The following is a 22,271-nucleotide window of genomic DNA, read 5'->3' as shown; positions in this document are numbered from 1 at the left end:
CCACCTAATATAGATGTTTGTAAAGTATTTGCAAGATATGGATGTAAAGCAGGATGCACATTGCCTGGATAGGCTCGGAGGTCTGCTCACCCAGACGGAGAGACTGGAGAAGGTAGCTGTCCAGGAGCTTTTCTTCAGCATCAATACTGGCTGCCATCGTCTGAAATGTGCTGTGTGCAGTAGAAGCCATCTAACATAGGTTGGTGCTTGTCAGGCTGCTGGGGAAACAGAACACTGGAAAATTCCACTGTGCTGGCAGGTTGGCCTGCTTAATTCTGTTAGTGTAATCCATTGTACACTTTGAGAGGGTCCTTCCTTCACCAGCATTCACCTACTGCGTGGAAGGGTCAGACCTTTCACACTGACTACGCAAACACTTCCCAATGTCAGACAGCTAGGCCTTCAGGTCCCGAAGCATGCATCACACCTGCCCACATACCACTAAAAAGTAAATCCTCAGAACGCCCACAAAGTACCACAGCCCAGCATTCAGCTGGAAGACAGCTATTCTCTTAATCCATCCCCAGCAAGGAAAACGTGTTCACATTCAGCCATCTCAATGGAGTATTCCAAAACCATATTTGGTTACCTCAACAAACTTGAAAGGTGGGCCCGGGTGAACCTAATGAGGTTCAACACGGCAAAGTGAAAGGTTTTGCACTTGGGCCAGAAGACCCCAGGCATCTGTACGGACTGGGAGGAGCAGTCCTTGAGAGTAGTCCTGCAGAAGAGGACCTGGGGGTCCCAATGGATGAGAAACTGAACATGAGCCAGCAGTGTGCTCTTGCAGTTCAGAAAGCAAATGGGATCCTGGGCTCCATCAGAAGAGGGGTGGCCAGCAGGGATAGGGAGGTGATTGACCCTCTCTACTCTGCTCTTGTGAGGCCACATATGGAGTACTGTGTCCAGGTATGGAGCCCTCAGTACAAGAAAGACAGAGAGGACCCAGAGGAGGACCATGAGGATGGTCAGGGGGCTGGAGCACCTCCCCTGTGAGGACAGGCTGAGGGAGCTGGGCTTGTTCAGCCTGAAGAAAAGAAGGCCGTGGGGTGACCTCATTGCAGCCTTACAGTACCTGAAGGCTGCTTATAAACGGGAGGGGAGTCAACTCTTTGAAAGGGTGGATAACAGCAGGACAAGAGGAAATGATTTTAAGTTGAAGGAGGGAAGAATTAGGTTGGATGTCAGGGTTAGTTCTTTACAACGAGAGTGTTGAGGTGCTGGCACAGGCTGCTCAGAGATGTTGTGGGTGCCCTGTCCCTGGAGGTGTTCAAGACCAGGTTGGATGGGGCCCTGGGCAGCCTGGTCTAGTACATAGGGAGGTTGGTGGCCCTGCCCAGCAAAGGGGTTAGAGATTCATGATCCTTGAGGTTCCTTCCAATGCAGGCCATTCTGTATTCTGTGATTATACAGTTGTATCACCTGGATTTGTCATACTAGAAAATCTTTGTCCCAGCTGTGATATTTATACAAGAAGGTCCATTTTAAGATCGTATTTACTGCTTAGGACAAAGAATGAATTGAGCTCCTTTTTTATATGATAGAGTCAGAGCTTCAAATGAACAGTCCACACCTATCAATTTTCTTTGAACTTGGGACTGGAGTGCAGGCTGGAATGGAGAAACTGCCTTTGGGAGAAAAAATAAGGCAAGTTCAAGAGGTCTTTGAGTGCTGTGGTTTGGTTTTAGAGCTCTTAGGACAAATTCCTAATGTGTACCATGTTCCCATATAAATCATCAGCTCTGCTCTTTGTGGAGATCCTTCAGCGTTCAGATGTTCAGAGCCAACTTCCTCCCTTTAACATAAGCTTTCTTCATCTCATGCCCGCATTCAGCTGAGTAGCTTTTCCAGACTTAAAGAAGGTCTTCCAAAAGGACACATTCTAAAATAGACAGGAAGCAATTTCCTAATGTCATTTCACACCTCCCCAGATGCTACTTTCAAATTAATCATCTGTTCTGGGGGCAGCAGATGGAAAATAATATTCTTGATTAAATGGGTCTAATGAGAACTGGAGGACCTGTGTTGACTGTTGATTTCACAAGAAGCCCTGAGAAGTTTTTGGACTGAGTGGGAATATTGACATTTACTGTAAGCAAAAGAAGTGCTGCTACTTCTTGACTACCGAGAAACTTCGATAAAGCAGAAGACTGGCAATCTATTTTAATTTTGGCCTCCTCAAGCTTAGGACCTGGAATGACACTTGATCTATTTTTCAGCCAGGAAAGCGAGCTGATGACCCGATTCGAGTTTCACACCACAGCTCCAAAACTTGTCATCCTTCTCAGTTGCCAGGAGGAAGACAGAGTGAGGAGGAAGCAGGCAGCACTTTCTAGGACGGAAACAAAAAGGACATTTCAGGATCTTTTTCACTGAAGCTCCCGCAGCATAAAGGCACCGGGAGCTCTGCAGTCGACTCCTGCAGTAGGTCCCATCTAAGATAGTTGGTCCCACATAAATGGCTGTCCAACACCCCTGCCTGGTGCCTCCTGCTACCATGCTGTGCTCTCCTTTGATTCCTCATTTTATCCCCTTCCATGATCGTGCTGCTTCTCGCTGGTGTTTCAGCTGATTACGTACTCCTCACTTCATATTTCTCTCTCTCCCCTGGATCTCACTCCCTTCCTTTTACTCACTCACCTTCCTTTCCTGATTTTCTAAATAGTTTTTTTGGCTTGTTGGGTAAAAAGCTAGAACCCATTCTTTAGCAATAGCATGAGGCATAAAATACCAATACGGCTGGACAATAATGATACAGCATTTCCCCTTAAAATAGTTCAACCCTCTTTCCAAATCTTTTAATTACCTACATTCCTAGCAATCTGCCTTCCTCCGCGGTCAGCAGCACAATGCTTCTGTGCTCCCTGCTGTTCCCTTTTCCCTTCACTTCCCTTGCACAAGTTGCTCCCGCTGTAAGCTGTCTCTTCAATAGGAACATTTTTATTTTTGGTGCCGCAGGAACCTCATCCTGCCCTACTTGGTGCAGTGTACTTTCGCTTCTTTCTTCCTTGGACTGTTTGTTGCTGTAGCTTATCACATGCGCTCTGCTCCCCTTCTGCTACAGCTTCAAAGCACTCCGCATTTTGATTTGCCTCTCCTGTAGCTCCGAGACTCAGAGTGATACAAAGAACCTCCTACAGCCAGAAAGCAACTCTGCTTTTTAGCAGCGACGTTTGCTCTAACTATTTAAAGCACATTTAAGAAGACACATAATAAGTAGGCTTGAGGGAAGTGGTAGCGATCCACCCACTATCTTCCTTTTAGCTAACCCTTTAATTAAATATTAAAGATACGGTGCTCAGGAAGATTTAGAATAACTCACTGGCAGAAAAAATGAGACAGGTTGAAACACAGTAGAGAAAGAAACATTCACCCCCCCTCCCCCCACCCCTCAAGACTTCACCACACCTTCGTGCTGCTTTTAACGGTATTTTACTGTACTGATGAGGCAAGAGCTTTTCAGAAGGGAAATAAACCTTTCCAGCTTTCCCATGATAGATCTCTCTATACATTTTCAGTAACTCCCACTAGGGACTGCAAATTATACAATGCCTAACTAAACATACTTGCTTCCTCTCTCCTAGCAGAGAGCAAAAAAAGCGTTCATAAAAATGGATAACTATATTACTTGAAATGTTATTCCTCTCTCAAAGGACACATTCTGCAGCTGGATGCACAGAAGTGACACACAGTTGGAGAGGGAAAGCATATATACACTGAATTACAGCATTGTCTCCGAATATAAAACAGGGTGAGATAAATCACAGCAAGATCTGTGTAGATTTATGGTAAAAAGCATTTTCAGTTATGAGTGAGATAAGGCACACCATGTGGGCGTCACAAATGGTCAGAGGAGAAAGAAGAGGCAAAAAGGGAAAGTGTGAGAAACCAGCGATGTTCACAAGACTGCGTGGCTCTGACCTGCAGAGCCATTTTGGTGAAAGCTCGGATTGTTTTCCTCTCCATCGAGCTGACAAACAGCCACACTGGCAAAGCAGATGAACTGAGCAGTGGTTTTGCACCAGTACTGCATGAGTATCTATCTGCTCTGCTACTTCTTACTTCATGCTCTTCGTGCTCCTTCGTTCCTCTTTGGTCTTCTCTGTTGTGCGCAGTCTTACATCAAAGCGCCAGAACTCTCTGTACGGCCTTCACTGCTGCTACAACACAACCAGAACCCAGTCAACCACTTCTACTTGGCTTTGTGTTTGACAAGCAAAGGAAAGCGTTTCCAAGCGTGCACTTCTTCCCCCTCCAAATTACATTCTTACAAATGATACTGTCCTGCTTTCAATTAAAATACCACCATCATATGATTTCACAGTAGGAAATCTATTATTTCGAATACAAAGGTTGGCCAAAATGATTAAATTCTTGAGGCAACAAAAATGATACTGGTGATTTTATTCAGCATGTGTCCAATACGATTTTCCATTCAGAATCCACATTTTTAATGCTTTTCTTATACCATTCTAAACATTACCTTCAGCTTTTATGGAGTCCCTTAAGAAAGTTTTCCCATTTGCTTACCAGAAAACTTAAATCTCAATGATTAAATAATAGGACACTTATATACATCAGTGGGTTTTCTCAGATACTGGGCTCTAAGTACATACAATGTCTATTGAGTAGAAAGAAAAAAGAAAAATCCAGTCATGCAAATCATCTTACAAACCACGTTTCATTTGCTTCGAGAATTTTCACTCCGTTTCTGGCGTATCCTTTTAAAATGAAGCAGACAATTGTTAAGGTCGCTTTGTCCATTTCCACTTGTTTGTTTTGCCGTTTTGAAGAACTGAGGGGCCACATGCGACTGCAGAAGGTTCGGGCAGGGTAATTAATGCTTCTGCTCCCACCAACCACTCCGAGCCCTGGTGTGGATGTGTTTAAAAGAAAAAACCACCTAACCTTCAGCTAACTGCACTGCTTTATTTCTGAACAGCACATCACAGTATCAGCATAGATTGCACACTGTAACCGGTTGGGTGATTCCACTTAATAATTTGTCAACGCTAGGACCTTTCAGCATTTTAATTCCTGTTTCATTTATGAATTAAAGGTCATATATAGAGCACAAATGAGGTCTAAATTTAGTCACAGCAGACCACAGTTCCACATAAAGACAAATCTTCAAGTTATGTTGACCTGCTAGGAGACAAAGATAAACAGCACAGCAAACATGTACCTGCAATGCACTGCTTCCCTATTAAATATTAACTGTTTCATTTACATTTAAATGAACTGAGCAGTAATGGATAGACTTTCCGATACTGCTGTTTGGTGCTGCTGTCATGGAAAGAAGCTGAAGACAATGTGGGCTGTATGGGGGCAAATGATGCAATCTCAACATCCGCTCAAGCGACTTCAATGACGACCATTCTCCAGTCTTGAAACGTAATCCTAAACAGCATCTTTTTTTTCCCCCTCTCCCTCTGTAAACACATCTGTTCATAAATAACTTAGATGTCTCCTTGACATTCATGGTATGTAACTGAAGCTGAAGTAGAAAAGGATGGGCGGTGTACAGCACTGAGGAGATGTCACAGTACTTTTGTTCAGCATTTTTGTTAAGTGCGGGTTGCTAACATCAGCCATCAGAGACGGGTGGAGTGACCCACCCATATTTTTCATGGGTCTTCACCAAACTCTTAAATGTTGCTTCAGCTTCCTTTCGACTGAACGACTTTTTTGATTTGCCAGCTTTTCTGCAGATACGGCCCTGCACCGAACAAAAGAGAAAACCTTCATTAAGCATGTGAATATACGCAGCTGGAAACCATAGCTTAGGTTTTCAACACCTCCAGGCATTAGGCACTCATTTGCAGATCCCAGAAAGGGACCAAACTGGGAACTGGGGCAGGCAAATACGCTATTAGAGATCATTAAACATTATAATGCAGTAATGGAAAAAACAACAACAACAAAACAACAAACAAAAAAAAACCAAAAACCTCTGTGGGGCTTTTCTCCCCAGCAAGCCCCTGTGTTGGCACACTGCCCTTCTAGGCTCACTGCTCTTTCTCGATGCATGTGGTGGGCTGTGCAGACGAAGGCAGGGATGTCTGCTCCACAGCACTCAGCGTGCCGGCCCTCACTGTGCAGTCCAAAGGCAGCACTAAGCAGGTGTGCAGCCCTTTCCTGCTGCTAAAGGGAGGGGCTCCACAGGTCACCCCCGTGCTCCAGAAACCAGCACGGGTCTGAGAAGACAGACAGACATTTCTGAGCAATTTTTATGCCATGCTTGTAAAGCAGTCTGAGGTGAGACTGACCACAGGGCAACCGACGACTGGAAAAGCACCACAAAAGTGACGCATTTCTGCTTGCTTCATCTCAGTGCCACCTGTACCCAAACTACCACACTCTGCTGCTAATGCAGAACATCACTACAAAATGTGCATTGCCCTTGAAACACACATCATTTGCCTTCTCCTCTGACCTGTCAGAAACGAACAGCCCTGGGATTTCTTGCAGGCAGGAGCACCTGCTTACTTCCAACCTACATTAGAAAAAATTCCTATTTACATACTACCGCCTCGTGACAAGCTGACTTGATAATACCTGAATACACATGCCTCTAACTGTACTGCACTTTTATTACTTTGCAATTAATTATTACCTTTAAACACACGGCGGTATATAATTTCAAATCCTTGCATGGCAACATAAATGATTAGTTTGTTATTAATAGCCCACCTTATTTTGCACATTGGTCTGTGTCAATTACAAAGCAGCAGAAGAAAGAAACATAGCTGTAAATTTCTTCCATTCTACCGCACTAATACTCTTTAAAGCATTTATGCCTATTGGTTTTGTCACAAAAGAGATGTTTATTAAAATCAAGAACAGTAATTTCTCCAACTCGTCAGCCTGCACTTGTTTGGAACATATCGCATTTGATGAGCAAATACCACAGGATCCAAGTTCGCATGCTCTTATTCTTTGCACTCTTTAGCTCAGAAGGATGCAGTAATCATTACTGAAAAAATGATTAGCTGTGGGGAGAAAAAGAATAAAGCATGGGGGAAAAAAAGAAAGCCATGCACTCCATCCTCAGAGTATCACTAAATAAGATTCCTCTGCAGTCATCTCATTTGAGAAAGCCGTCAAAATACCGCACAGATACTGTTTTGTTCAGCACCACTACTGTTACAACTAAACTATGGATGCAGGATGTTAAAAAAAGCCGTTTCTTATTCCTGTCCTTAAAAGTCGTTTTCCTGTTTGCTTTGAGTTCTCTTCTAGAAAACCTGAGATTAGGAAGTTCGTTTCACTCTTGATTCATCCCCCCCTGGCTTTCTCAGATGCAGCTATTTTACCTTTTGATGCTTTTCTTCCTATCCCCCATTTATAAACTGGTGGTGTGTTTTCTCTTCAAATAACCCGCTAGACTGAACAGTGAGACAGCTTCCCTATCCCCACACTAACTTGGGCATTAGTACTTCACAAATAAGGGTGGTCCGAAAGACACACAATTAGCCCTGCAGACATATTTGCTTAAAAAAGTTCCTTTTCTAGTTTTGGCAAAATTAGTGATTAAATAAAAGTAGGTAACACTTTCACAACCTCCCAAGTGCTACTTTTGATATTGCTCTTCCCTGGAGAATTACTGCTCCAGCTGGGTGCTGTACACACGACGCACTTTAATAAGTCATTCCCATTGACTTATTAAATTCCATATGCTGCAATAGTTACAAAACATATTTTGCATGTTTTTCCCAGTCCAAGCTTCCGTTGGAAGCATACTTGGAGAAATATAGGAAAAGTTAATGCAAATTGCAGTAGAAGATGAAATTAGCAAGGGAAATTGTGTCTTCAAAATGTCACCCATTAAGTACTTTTGAATGTATATATAAACCTGAGTCAGTACTTTGTTTATAGATTAGACCAATTTGCCATCTCATCTTAGACACAAGATTTTTTAATATAATTTAAAGCTCTTATACCCTTCTGAATCATCTGCATAGCCCCTTCTACAGTATGATCTATGTCTTCTTCAGCTTTAAGCAAGTTTTAATACTAGTCCGTACTCAGAAATAGGATCTTGGCGTTCGGAACAGCCACCACTCACATCCACAGTGTCAACTGCTTACTGCTTTGAAAAAGGAAAGTATTCTTTGGTGTCAGAGTACTGTAGCGAGCATCATGCCACCTAAAATGACACTGGAGCTGCCAGAGAGAAAGTGAGCATTGTCCCATGATTTTCTTCTCATACTTCTTTTTAGTGTAACAAATCAATAAAGCCATTTCTAAAACACAATCACGTACCGCATGCAGGTTAAGTGTAAACTGTGCCATCAAAGACCATCTAATTGTACTGGATGCAGTCTACTCATTTCCATATGTTTATGTAGCAAATACAGTCAGCACTGTCTCATATTAACCAATACCTGCCAGGTGTTTATAATTTGCTTAAAATTTAACCTTGTGGTTTGAATGTCTCCCTTCCTGCTGCCTCAAATAAATCTGAGAAAGAAGGGTGGAACATCAGTCAAAATAATCTGGATGATTTTAAGTTGACACTAGAGTGGTACCTACCATGTCAAGGACTTCTATCTTTTTGCTATTCCCACAAAACTCTCCCCAGTTTTAACTAAAAATGGCATTTTTGTGCATATTTATAAAATATCATCAAACAATTTTAACAGGCGCTATCACCCGCTCTGACCACAACTTGTTTTCCAACTGCTATCTAAACGTACAGTCATGTTAAGTTTGGTCAGGAGACCGTGAGCTGCTGCATATTGTAAACATGAAAAGAAGATATTAAATACGGTATGCAAATACAGGACTGCCATAGCTCAATGGTGCACAACTGCACCGGGACTGATTTCCAAACCACAGACGTCACTGCTGCCGTGGCAAGGCACACAGATCATTTGCATCACTGATGTTTCGAGGTGCCTGGCACCCAACCAGGAAAAGTATCAAACTGATAGCTGAACAAGATCAGCACATTCCACAAAAGATTTAAAACAGAGAAAATCCAAGAAAACCTTTCATAAAGCCATTAATGTCAACTTTAGCTATGAGAAGTCGCACCAGGAGCTTATTTAAGTACTCGCAATACTTTCAGACACTCGCAGAGAGCTCTACATAAAGGAATAACTGAAAACCTAATTAAAATAAAGAGTTGAAGAGAACATTTCAGATTTTGCCATCTGCTGTAACTTCATGTACTTACCAAGATGTAATTTTAACAAGCTAGAAACATGAAAGGGGAAAGTAATGACGCAGCATGGTTTACACAGCCATGCTGAAACACAGGAGAGCATGTGCTGCACTGAGCCTCCTTGTGAGTCTATACTCCTGCTATGCCTGGCTTTCAGGGTCATTCTTTGCCCAACTCACAAGCTGGACTACAGTACTGGTCAGGATCTCGTCCACAACCCTGCTAACTGCCAGGTAACTAGCAGGAGCTACAGGTCATCTTTACAGGACCTTGGCCATACTGAGCACTCCTCTGTATTCAGCAACAGAACACAGGTAAGCCACATGTATGGTCTGGCATCCAAATTTGCAAACCGCTGTGGGCAAATCTTGGAGCTTTTCTAATTCACAGTGACGCCACAGTAGCCTCCACCTCGCTTCAACCATCAGCACAATCAGCACGTCCTCCCCCTGAGGACATGGCATGACAGTGACGCACATCCTCACCAATATAAAACCCAACGTCAAATAGCTGTTTGAAGTTGCTTGGCACCGCTATCGGGAACGTGCCATATCTTTCCTTATCCAACAGCATCATGTCATGAAGTGGTCTGCAGACAGATTTAAGCCCTGTACAGAGATACCAAATGTGAAGCCTGAAGCTCTTCGGCTTGGAATCCAACTCCAACCATCTATCTGCCCACATCTAGCCTATGCGCCATGAAAAACAGTCCTGACATTCATTCCGCTATTTCCAGTCTCAGGGTGGCCTCAAGGGCATTTTTTTGGCAGCAATGAAGGGATTTATCTCTCTCATCAAACCAATTAGAGTAGCTCCCAGACCGATACTCAACAGCACGCAGAGCGAGGTGCTCTTCCATCTTGTATCACTTTCAGCACTATCTGACTACAGACAGGGAACTGGCCTCTCACAAGGCCAGTCAGTCACAGATGTGCTGGCTGGAAGGGACCTCTGGAGGTCTCTAGGCCCAACCAAGCACATAGAGCTGAACCACCAACTCAGGCCCAGCCCACAGCAGCACTGCACAGCTACATTCTGAATCCTTCAGGGACAGACGTCTCACTCAGTCTTGCTGAGGTGCAGGTCCACATACTGGGCCTCAATTTTGCAGAGATTCATCGGAGGCAGACACCAGTCCTTACATAACCAAGGTGATTCTGACAACAGGCTCAAGCCCTGTGGTACACATCTCCAACAGGCCAAAGCAAACTCTTCAGTGACACACAGGTTCTTTCTCCCCTTTCTTTTTTTTCCCTTTGCTTGTTAACATGAAGCACTCATTACAAACAGCACATGTCTAATGTACTCAAGAAGCTAAGAGGCCTCCGAGTTGTTAGCACTAACCTTAATGCAAACCCCTGCTCCTGCATTCCTTTCATTAATCCTTGATATGCAAACAACTTAAGAATGGTCTTCCAAGAAAAACCATACCTGTTTTCTGTACACAGGGCTAAATGCAGTCCATGTGTTTGAGTCAGCACAAGGCTGCATGGCCAAAATTTCATTTTCTCTTTATCTCTTCAATAGCTGTGCCATACCACAGCCTTCCATGCCAAGAAAGAAGCAGTCTGTAGCGAATCACTTCTAGGTAAATATTGAGACAGAGAAAAAAAGCAGAGGTTTAGACCTCAAAAGGCTGTAGCAAGTCACTGAGCCACACTTGGCATCCACAGCGATCCCTCCAAGGACAGGAAGGATTCACCCATATTGTCTCATTGTCCTCCACAGGTTATTCCAAACTAGAGGTTTTTTCAGAGAGCTGGAGCGCAGTGTGAGGCTCTGGTACGTAACATGTTCCACTCAGGTGACCGTGACTAATGGGCTCGGGCCTCAACTGTGCAAAGCCATGTAATGTGCAAACACAGCCCAATCTGTTCAGATAAGCAGTGGAGGAATCCAACAGTTAGGACTGAGCCAGTCCTGTTCTAGAATACTGAAACAAGTTTTCAGTGGAAAACACTTCGACCAGCTTTAGAGAAGCATACAAAAGCAGAGCAATACTGAAGTGGGCTACTGTTACGCTCTCAGGACAGTGACCGCAATGTGCCATATCACTGTGAAGAGTGTAATACACACACTTCTCCCCCTTGACTACATGGTTTAATTTTATTTTTTTCCTTCATGTACCAATGAAACACAATCGATCAGGCCCCAGAAACTGCATACGTTTTTTACTGCACTAACAGGCTAGTGTTACCTAAAGCTAAAGCAAAGCAGTATAGCAAACGATGCAAATACCATTAATGTTGCAGAGTACATGAATTAAAAAGATGGTGTTTTTCTGCAAATGTATGATTTTTGAAGCTGTATTTCCTCGTCTTTTTTTAATCTCTTTTTTAAGGATAATCCATACAAAGAAGCGGTAACTCAGTGAGTTCCAGCTTTAAAGCATCCTATAAATTGCTCCTTCTGGGAATATGCCTTTTTTGTCCAGGAAAAAGAAATCTGAGTTCCAGCCGGGCAATTATTAACACTCCCTTGTTTGGTGCAAGCATCTTTTAATCAATACGAACACCTACAGCTTCAATCCCTGACTGCTACAGGGCACTGTGCTGCTCCTCCCCACCTTTTTCTAAGGACAGCAGTCAGCAGCACAGCTTCAGCACAGCTGAGGATTAAGGAATTTTGTGCATTTAAGGAGTCAGACAAACATTGTTTTGGCAAAAGAACAAGAAAATCTTGTCAGCCAACTACATCCTTGAAATTTGCCTCCAGCCCCAAAGTTACAACAGGAGTTAGATCAGAATAAAGGTGGGCCTCCATCATGAGACAGCCGTGCCACCACACAGCACCTGTAGGACCACGTGCAGAAGGGTTATTTTCTGCACCAGTTTTCTACCAAGCTCCCTGAAGTACCTCTCTCCATGCTATCCCTGCACAGTTACTGACAGTGATTGCTTTGTCCAGGTGAGGTGGAGGTGTTCTTTGAAAGGCCGGGTTGGATGGGGCCATGGGCAGCTTGGTCTGGTATTAAACATGGAGGTCAGTGGCCCTGCCCGCAGTCCCTTCCAACCCAAGCCATTCTAAGATATGATTCTATGATATGAAAGAGCCAGAAGCATGACAGCCCTCTCTGCACTAGCCCACAGGTTCTCCACCTCACCAGACTGAAGTCAACCAGGTTGTACACTGCCATGGCTGCGAAGCAAAGTAACTCAAAACAAAGCAAAGCAAAGCATCCTTTTTGACAGGTGTTGAAGACAAAGGAGCCACAGCCCAGATCGCTATGTCTGTCTTCACGTTTCGCAAAGGTACACCATAGCAATAGAAACTGAACAAATAAAAGTAAAAAGCAGGCTACCTCTGGGAACATTTAAATGACAGAAGACCAAATCGGGTAGGACTAGTGTCACAAGCCGGTGCACTTGTTCCTCCATCTCCTGACTGTGATATGTTTCATATTGATGCACATGGACATCTCAGTCAGAACCCTTGTTTCCAACTGCTTTAAGCACGTATCCTCAAAGCACCTTTGGAAAAAGGGTTGTCTGTATTTCACAGATGGGAGAGAAGACTATAGAGAAGCTATATGACTCGCCCATAGCTGCACCTGAAGTCAGCCTCAAAACCCAGACGCTAGATTTGAATCTCCACTGTTCAGCTTAAACGCTCTAACAAGGAAATTTAAATTATTAACTAGAGACTAATTTTCCTCCCACATAATTATTAAACACTTCAACTCTGAGTATACTTTATAGAAATCCTTAATTTTGTCAAAATTATAGGAAACCTGACATTTAAAGAACCTCATAGATAATCTGACAAAATTACTTAGCGTTTTCTTTTTCTTTGTGATTTTTTTTGTAAGGACGCATATTCAGGAAACAAGTCCTACAGCAAGTGGGGGGTTATTACTATTCATAACACAGACCTAGAACCAGAAGAAACACCTCGTCATTCTACAGCTCATGAAACTTAAGTATGAGAAACATCTGAGCTCTGGGCCATTTCGTAACGCTGGTCATTTCTCCCTCAGGTTTACTTTCACTCATCTTTGCATGCAGATCTGGGATCGTCACTGATTTATAACTTCACCAAAGAATTCAATGTAGAAATCCCAGGGCTTCTGAAGACCCTGGAGGATGGCATCAGTGAGGAGCTTCAATTTTAGCAGCATGCACAGAATCATGAGGGGGATGACAGTTTACAGGTTCTGCATGTGCAAAAGGAAGGCATATTGCACACATCTGAGTACAGGCGTGCTTGATGCACCACTCTTCAGACTGGTGTTTAACAGGAATGGGCAAAACTAGATTGGCACCTTGATGCTATTTCAGAACTTGTGTATCTTAAGTATGATTAAGTATGAAGCACTTGCCTGCTCTGCACACATCAGTACAGAGCACGTATTTATTTTCATTGAGGCATACTTATGTTTCTCTCTAGCTTATGCACCATCCCGTGCAGCTTGTCCTGCAACTTCCCAAACTCAAGTGATTACCACCGGTTTTGCTGAGAGTTAAAACCTGCCAGGAAGAGCGTTCAGCACTCAGCAGCAATGACTGCAAGCGTGTGGCTGAATGAGGAGTCAGGCAGGGCAGCCCTAAGCCACACGCTCTTCACAGCACGACAGAAAACTGGCATCCAATTTACAAGTCAGACAACTGGATCCTGCGCATATTAAATTTAACGTATATTTTGAGCCATTCAGACAGGATAATCACCACAGCCTCCAAAGTTCTCCCTGTTTAACTGCAGAGTGATTGCACCTGGCAATCCTCACATCCCCCCCGGTGCCTAATGTCAGCATTACCTTTTTTGACAATTGCAGAAGATAATTTGTGAACGGGAAATCGTATGTGAAGGTCTGAATACGTCAAGGAAAGAGATATTCACTGTCTCTCATCGGTGCAAAAGAGCTCAGGCGGGAAAAAGAAACACAGCTCCTATTAAATTACTTCACCAATATCCCACTTTGTGACTGCAGATTCTCACTGGGGGACATGCCTAACAGTAAGACATCCACCTTATGAGGAACAGAATTATCTCAGAGTTACAAATCTTCAATCTGGAAGTCTCTGGTCATGCAAGGAAATCCCTGGGCGCTGTGCAGATGCTAGGAAATCAGCCTATTTTCAAGGCAAGCCTGTAAAAGAAAAACAACTTCCACACAGCAGAAAGTAGGTTGCTTTGGTTACTCCTCCGTGAGAACACCATGTCACCCCTCAGGGACTAGGCTTTCTGCATTCGAAAAAATACAATTCTCCCACAAAGAGTCTGACAGAACACGCAAACGCTACAGCTCACTCTACTCGAACTCTTTCGCTTAAGAAAACAAGGACTCCTTCTACAGCTTAAGAAAGAATTCTGCCCTCCTGGGCAAGTTCAATTTTGTTACGAACCGAAGCATCGATTCTTTTGAGTTTTCTGATTCAGAAGATCAGCCAAGTACTGCACGGAAGAATCAGTTCCATTTGCCATAAAAGCATGTTCCAAGATGGGCGGTTTGTTTCAATTTAGTGATTTTACTTATTTGATGACTATTTAACACTGAGAATGATAGCTAAATGTATTTTAAAATCTCTAAAAATCTTCCTTTCTGTGCTTTGAAGGGGTAAAAATGGAGATTACATTCCCTCCGCTTTTTAGAAGAATTAAAGCTGCCTCCTACTTCAACGAGTTAGAATCCTTGTGTCTTCATTCCTCTCAGTAGAATATATTTGCATGATAATAGAGTCTATAGTCAGAAGAGCAATATATCAGAGTACACATGAACAATGTTTTTTTTCCAGCCCATTCATCATTCCCAGCACCTCAATGTGGCAAATATATGCTCCCTCTTAAAATTCAGCTTGAAAATGAGGGATTTCTCAATTGCAATAAAAGAGAAACCTTTGAAGGCCAATATATCTGATTTTCCTCTCTATAACTAAACAATATTCTTTGTCACCTCTTCAACACAGCATTTATACCTTTTCATGGGGAACAAACCCCATAATATATTCTTAGCCTCCTCTGTAATCTCTGTATATTAGTCAATATATATTCAGTGGCAGTCCTAACCTTGAAGGCAACCAGCATTATTTGCTCTGGCAATAAATCAAAAGCTAAAAGCAACATAGTTTTATTTTTAAGGTCCTAATACAGAGACGGCCCCAAATAACTGAGAGGCCATTCAGTCCTCTACAACTGTCTGCAGCATTTGAGATCAGCTGATTTATTCAAGGCTACAGTCCTCAAAATGAGGATCTGGAGTAAGAAAGCTCATGGATTTGCAATTAATTTATGCTATATGTATTTGAAAGACCTGGAGCCTGCTGACCTCCTGGATACCATGCAAGCCCCATCTGCTATCTGCTCTCTCATACTTTTGTTTGAAAGGATGGAGAGGGAGTAGTATATTTAAAATGGAAGGAGAGACGAGTTTAATGTTCACACAAGGCACATCTCTCTCCAAGCGAAGAGGCTACAATGAGGTATTTCTAACGTTACAATGTATAAATAAAAATTATTTGAATAAAAAAAAAAATGCTACAGGAAATCAAATCTTAATCACAGATTACATCTGGCTTTGATTAGAGAGGTGCACATCAGCAAGAGCACTCATAGCTATGGATTCCCCATTCAGTACGCTCCGAGAAAATCCCTATGCTTGTTGTATTTTGTTACAGTGGCAGAATAAGGGCCTGTTTTTCTCAAAACAAAGAACTTTTTCCACAAGACTATCTGCAGACCTGACAGTCACCTTCAGCCGGTTGACCCGTCCTCAGTCTCTGTGGAGAGAGCCGGGGCCTCACAAAAAAGGACAAGAAGGCCTCCACCAGTCAGTTGCCAGCTTAGGCCCAAACTCCTCAAGGCATCCTATGCAGCTGTATTAGCCGTACCCATAAAAGAGAAAAATAAGAAGATGCAGTTTTGTCCTCTTTGAAGCTGTTACTAAGCCAATGTCAAATCATTCCTTTCTGGAGAGAAACATCATGGATTTATTTCATTTTTCCAAGTGTCTGCAAACATTATCCAAGGAAACAAGCTGCAGGATCTTTTTCTTCTAAATATAAAGTGCTTGTGTTCGATTTAGTGTATTAAAAGACACAAAATCCCTTCCACTTCTGGGCAACGTCTGTTTTTTCTTTGGGACCGTATCATCTGCAGCATCTTCAGATGAAAGCCTGCTCCTGAGCCCCATGCCAGCCTGGGTCACGTGCATCACCCAGTGAGGATCACAACCAGCCACCCTCTCCCTCACTACTCACGTTATTAGTCTTACCATCACAACTACACTGTTATCAAGAAACCGAGAACAACAGATACATTTTTAAACCCCTCCTCTCCTTAATTTCAGACTATTGTGAGGTAGCACCACTTGGCAGGCCATTCCCACAGCCTAAATGAGAAGACAGACATGGGAGGTCCTGCCGGGCAGGCTGCCTTCAAGATACTCAACAACTGGCATTTACATTACTTCCTTAGTATCACCCCTGGTTAGTATTTCCTTGGCTTAGCTCCTAGCCCTACCATGAGTTGATGGCAACCTTGATTGGGGCTCAGTGGGGCCGAGCGTCTGCCCAAGGGAGCAAAGTCAGTGAGCGGCTGACTCAACATGAAGCTGTCCCCTTGAATCTAAGGCTGCAGTTGAGCTAAGGACAACACCGAGTTTATAAAATAAGATTCTGGATTCCAGACAGATAAACAGTCTTAGGCCTTTGATGTACTGAGAATTCCCCTCAAGATACTGACTAGGGCTGTGTGAATAATTGACTTATTCAGCTGAATAGCTGAACCAACCAACCAAACAAACCCCAACTTGTTTGGCAATTAACATTTTTTTTTCCCCTTTAAAACAGAAAAAAACATAGTTTGGGGCTGGTGAATTGTTTCATTCAAACAGAAATTATCTCTCTTCCATTAAAATATTTTCTTCCAGACAAAAGCTATCTAAAAAAATGCAATTCAAGCTTTCCAATAGGAAACAAGGGTATGGAGAGAAACCCAAAATAGTTACTAGGCCAATGAGAGTGCCTCTGAATCTCATAATGTAAATCATTATCCAAGCAATGTTACCCGAGGCATTCGGATCCTGCTTGGGAAACCCAGAGAAATACCAGTCCTATGTAAGAATCCAATGCAGGATAAAGCTCCTGCTCGAGTTTGGGAACTGTGACCTAACACCTCAAGCAGTGGACCAGCCGTGCAAAGGTCTTCCTACAAACCAAACTCCTGAATTAGATGTTTCACTTGAGAGACATTAAGACAATTTCTCTCTGTTTTTCTTTGGCTCTGCTAAAAGGTTGGCAATGTCTGTCAGAAAAATCTGAAACTGTCAAGAGCCTTGATTGCCTCAAAATGTATCTTCAGTGCTACTACATGAGCTTTTCCACCACTCTGTCAACAAAGTAAGTATATAAATAAAGAAGGTTCTATACATTCGGAGGTCAACTACTCGATATACCAAGAAGAGCTAAAACCCAGCGCAGAACAGCAATGCCACAGTTAGTATTGCAAAATGGCACTGGAAAGAAACAGTGAATGAAATCAACCACCTTAGTTTTATCATTCAAACTGTCAAAAGGAAAAATGCATGCTGGTGGAAAGTTCAGCCCTGCCTACTCACATCTGCGTTTGCGTTACAGACACGTACCCTCAGATGTGTCACAGCCCTGACTGTGATGACTTCATGCTACATCACCGCTCCACGCGTGGGTGACGCCTCTCCTGAAGGTCCCAATGGCTCCATGCTCCCAGCAGGACCCACATGGCAAGGCTGCCTCTGAGGACGATTGCCCTGATTAGCATGAGCTGGACTGCACTCACTGTTCGTTACTACTGATTTTTAATTCAGAAATCAAACCATGTCCCTGATTGAGGCCGTTGCTATTTGCTCAGGAAGAGCCACTGCGGGCAGTGAGACTGCCTACAGCATGACAGCAGTTACCTCAAACCAGCCCTGCAGCTCAGGGGAATACACAGTACCCTCCGCTTCCGACATTCCTGCTGCCGCATTCTCTTTCTAAAAATTACAGCCCAAAGCACATTACCTTCACAATAAAAACCAAAACAGGGATCCAGGAGTGTCTGCTGTATTTTGAGCCCTATTATGCAATTGAATCAAGATTACATAACCAGAGTGTGATTACAGAAATGTGGCTCCCATTACACAGAGCCTGGCTACAGTTACAGAGCGGCAGCCCATCGCAGATTACACATCTGCAACTGAGAAATTGAATTTATTGTTAATACCACCTATTAGCGTTTCAGCTTGGAACGCACACTCTGAGACTTGGGAACACGCATCTCGCAGCTACTGAGCTACTAAGTTACCAGCAGCTGTTTATTTCACCCTTTTATTTCACCCCCCACACACTATCCTTTTTATAATTGACCATCTTGAACTTCTAGAAGAATGCTATTGGAACTCTTGTATATTAAACGTGCCTACTAACGATGCTCTCATAAACATCCTTTGCTATCAGTAACTGCCGTGACTTTGGGGAAAACTCTTACAGGATTTGGAGCGAAATAAAGGGTATATAACTACACATTTATTACTAACTCAATAATTCAGAGTTTTTCTTAACCGAGTCATTTTATGATGTCAATGAATCTTTAGCATTTAACATTCAACATTTGATGCTGCTGTGCTGAAATTGTTGAGGGGGGAAAAAGGAAAAAAAAAAAAAAAGCAGAGCCAATTTAGCACTGGCCTCCTAAATTCTTGTTCAAAATAACAAGAAATATAATCACTATGATAAGAGATGAGTTAATAAATTGCATGACATAGTAGGAGTAGCTGCAGAACTTCGATATACCTTAATGGATTCCATGTAAATGAAGGCTGCTTTTTTGTTCTGTGCTTTTTTTCCCTGGGAGGTGTCCTTTATACCCCAAGGTGACCTAGAGAACTTGACCTCTTCAAAGGAAAAGCAGAGAAAAATACAACCTGACTGAAAAAAAAGCACAGTAGGCCTGGATCATTCAATAAAGGAGAAAAAGCCACTTAGAAATGAGTCCACTGAACACTCGAATTTTCTGTGTTAAGACAAACCAAGCAAAGGCAAACAGGAGTGACATTCTCTTTCCCAAGCAAATGGAAAATACGTTATTTGCTCTTCTCCTCACTTCCAAGATACCAATACAAGTTACACAGCATCATGCGGTGACTGACAAGGAGCTGTGCGTGACACAGAGCTCAAGGGCGTTCATGAGGTGAGCAGAAAAAACACCCAACTCAGCCACGGGTACGCTACGCTGCCCACTACAACAAGCTTCACCACCAATAGTTACCCAGGTATTAAAAACAACTTATGATTACTTCCTAGGATATTCTGCAGAAGAAGGAAAAAAAATAAATAAAAGAAATGAAACATGTTGATTCAGCTGGGGACAGATGAGATGAGAGGGTCGGAGCAGCCAGGAACCTCCTGAGGAGGGGAGAAAGGAGAGGGAGCTGCAGAGTCACCCTGCATGAGGCGCTACCTCTGGGCAATGGCACTTGAAGCTGGCACAGCTCTGCCACAGCAAAGCCAGGTTCGGGCTCCAAAGGCCACCGTGGAGGACAGAGGCAGACAAAGCCCTGCACCAGAGGCTGGACAAGAAGCCAGCCAGTATGGGGCCCTGCCGGCATGGCTGACCAGCTGGCAAAGGATGCCATTCCCAAGCCCTAGCGGGAGTTGCAAAGCCCCTCTTGCTTTGGGGCACCGGATCCGACCATCACACACTTTGATGCCACCGGCAAGACAGCCAAGAGGAGGGACGCAGGAGGGCACGGTGGGGTACCTACCCCCGGCCCCTCCGTGCCGTCCCGCGTCTCTGCCAAGAGATGCCAGCCAAGGTCAGCCTTAGGCAGGGCCCCACCGTCCCCGGGGCCGCCATCCCAGCGGGGGGCACTGACACCCCGCGCCCCTCGGCCCCTACCTGCCCCTTGACCAGGCTGGCGGCGAACTGCCTCATGACGGCCTCCACGGTGTAGGCGCTGGACCAGCCGCGGGGAGTGAGAAGCTCCATGCAGATGGCCCCACCGTCCAGCACGTAGCCGTTCTCCAGGCGGGGGCTGAGTACCCTCATGAAGGGCGGCGAGAAGGGGAAGTTGTCGGGGAAGGTGAGGTTGAGCAGGATGTACTCCGTGTTGGTCTCCTTCATGTCCTGCCACAGCACCGAGTCCTTGTCCACCTGGTGCAGCTTCACGTTCCAGTCGAAGAGGCTCTCGTCCACCAGCTCCACCGAGATGAAGCGGTCGCTGAGCCGCGCGATGTCCTGCAGCTCCTTCATCAGCCGCCGGGTCCGCACCTGCGTGCAGTGCTGCTGCCGGCCCGCGGGCGCCAGCGGCCCCGAACCCGACGCTAGCGGCACCAGCGGAGCCGAGCCCGGCCCCGAACTGGAGCCGGGCCGCTGCGGGGCCGCCTCCCTACCCGCGCCGGACTCCCGGGCAGCCTCCCGCGGCTTCTCCCGGCCGCCGCCCGAGCGCGGCGGCGGGGGCTGCTTGGCCGGCTCCGGCGCCTTCTTGGTCTTGCGGCCGCCGGGGCTGCTCTCGCTGCTGCTGCTGCTGCAGCCGCCGCCGGGGGGGCCCTGCGGCTGGGGCTTGTTGCTGCCGTTCTTCGGGCCGCCCCGGCCGCGGAGCGAGGAGCCCTGCTGGCTGCTGCGGTGGTGGTGGTGGTGCTTTGGGTCCTCCGTGTCCCGGTTGTGCAGCCGGATCAGTCCGATTTTCCGCAGCAGAGTGGCCATGTTGTACGCGGCCGCGGTGCCTCCTGCCGCTATTTTCTATCTATCCCTCTATCTTTATTCTGGAGCTCCGGCGGTGGGCGGGGGGGCGGCGCCGCGCGGGCGGGGACCCCTCCGCGCCGCTCGGCTCCGGGCGCAGGGGCGGCGGGCAGGGAGGCGGCGGCGGCGCGGGAGGACGTGCGGCCGCCGCTCAAACGCCTCCTCCCCTCGCTAGGGCTGCTGCGAGCGGCATTGCGGCGCAGGGGCTGCTGGCGGGGACATCACGGCCCGGCGGCCGCGGCCATCATCCCGTCAAAAAGAAGAAGAAAAAAAAAAAAAAGGAGAGGGAGCCCCCTCCCCCCGCGCTGCAGATGGCCTCCCCGACACCTTCGGCTCACACCCACCCGAGCCAATCCCCGGCGGGCCGGTCTCCTCAGAGCGCCTGGCGCCTCCCCCGGGCGGGGGGACCGGCGGAGGCTCCCCTCTCGTTCACGGCGGCGCAGCGCGCCCGGACTCTTTGTTCGGCGCCGCCGCGGCCGGGCCCTGCCGCAGACCCCGCGCTGTCTCCGCGCCGAGCCGCCGGCTGCCTTCGGAACCGTCCCGCTCCGCAGCGCCGCCGCCCGGCCGACAGATGCCCCGCGGGGCTCCGCTCTGCGGCAGTGCGGCCCGGGGTTCGTGTCGGGGGTCTGCGCTGCTGCTGCGGCACCGTTATACGTGGTACACTTGTGCGAGAGCCTACTTAGAGTGAGGCGCATCGCTGCGTGTGAATTTGTGGTGCAGATCTGTATGTATACACTCCTAAACGCACAGTCTCACCTGTAAAGCACACAAAAGTGACACGATTTTATATACCTATTCTTTGAAAACATTCTAATATGTTTTCATCAAAAACTGGGCAACTGACCTGCTTCTGTAATAATGCTGGGGTCTGCCCACATTTTTGGCCTCAGGTTGTGCCAAAAGAGGTCCAGGCTGGATATTAGGAACAGTGTATTCTCAGATAGAGTGGTGAGGCAGTAGCAAAGGCTGCCTAGGAAAGTGGTGGAGTCACCGTCCCTAGAGGCGTTCAGGGAATGTGTAGATGTGGCACTGAGGGACACGGTTAGTGAGCATGGCAGGGATGGGCTGATGTAGGACTAGATGATTTTGGAGGTCATTTCCAACCTCAGTGATTCAGTTTTCCCCTCTTTCTGTTATTTAACCACTTGCTTTTACCAGTGAGTCCGCATTCAGCAGGTGACAATTCACCATCAACAGATGGTATGAAACACGGCTAATGTATGTCTTTGCCAGGTTTTCTAAAGGACAGATCTGTCTGATAAACCACAGGTTAGATAATCTTGCCGTTTTTAAGATCAAGAAGAAGCAGAATTATATTTGCTTTTCAAGTATGGCATTACTAAGGGCTCAAAATCATCTTAATAAGACTGCAGTCTGTGTTTTGGTGAGTATATGAGTGCAGCAGGAT

General features: G+C 45.5%; 1 protein-coding gene across 1 annotated transcript; it reads right to left on the bottom strand.

The window, feature by feature from the left end:
- Positions 1-4,387: 4,387 nt before the first annotated feature.
- Positions 4,388-20,969, bottom strand: UBE2QL1 (ubiquitin conjugating enzyme E2 QL1). Its single transcript, XM_072329173.1, has 2 exons — positions 20,021-20,969; positions 4,388-5,719 (listed from the first exon to the last, which is right to left on the bottom strand). The coding sequence occupies exons 1-2, from the start codon at positions 20,825-20,827 to the stop codon at positions 5,588-5,590; spliced, it is 939 nt and encodes a 312-aa protein (XP_072185274.1). The 5' UTR covers positions 20,828-20,969; the 3' UTR covers positions 4,388-5,587.
- Between the last annotated feature and the right edge of the window lie 1,302 nt (positions 20,970-22,271).

The sequence above is a fragment of the Excalfactoria chinensis genome, chromosome 2, assembly GCF_039878825.1.
Source record: "Excalfactoria chinensis isolate bCotChi1 chromosome 2, bCotChi1.hap2, whole genome shotgun sequence".
Lineage (NCBI taxonomy): Eukaryota > Metazoa > Chordata > Aves > Galliformes > Phasianidae > Excalfactoria > Excalfactoria chinensis.
Note: the sequence above shows the minus strand (reverse complement) of the source record. Positions and strands in the feature narration are given on the sequence as shown.

What these genes read in the sequence shown, in the direction of transcription:
- UBE2QL1 (XM_072329173.1), bottom strand. Translation starts at nt 20,827, where the DNA reads ATGGCCACTCTGCTGCGGAAAATCGGACTGATCCGGCTGCACAACCGG. An exon ending in CCAGCCTGGTCAAGGGGCAG is followed by an intron (nt 5,720 to 20,020) that starts GTAGGGGCCGAG and finishes TGTTCGGTGCAG; the next exon opens with GGCCGTATCTGCAGAAAAGC.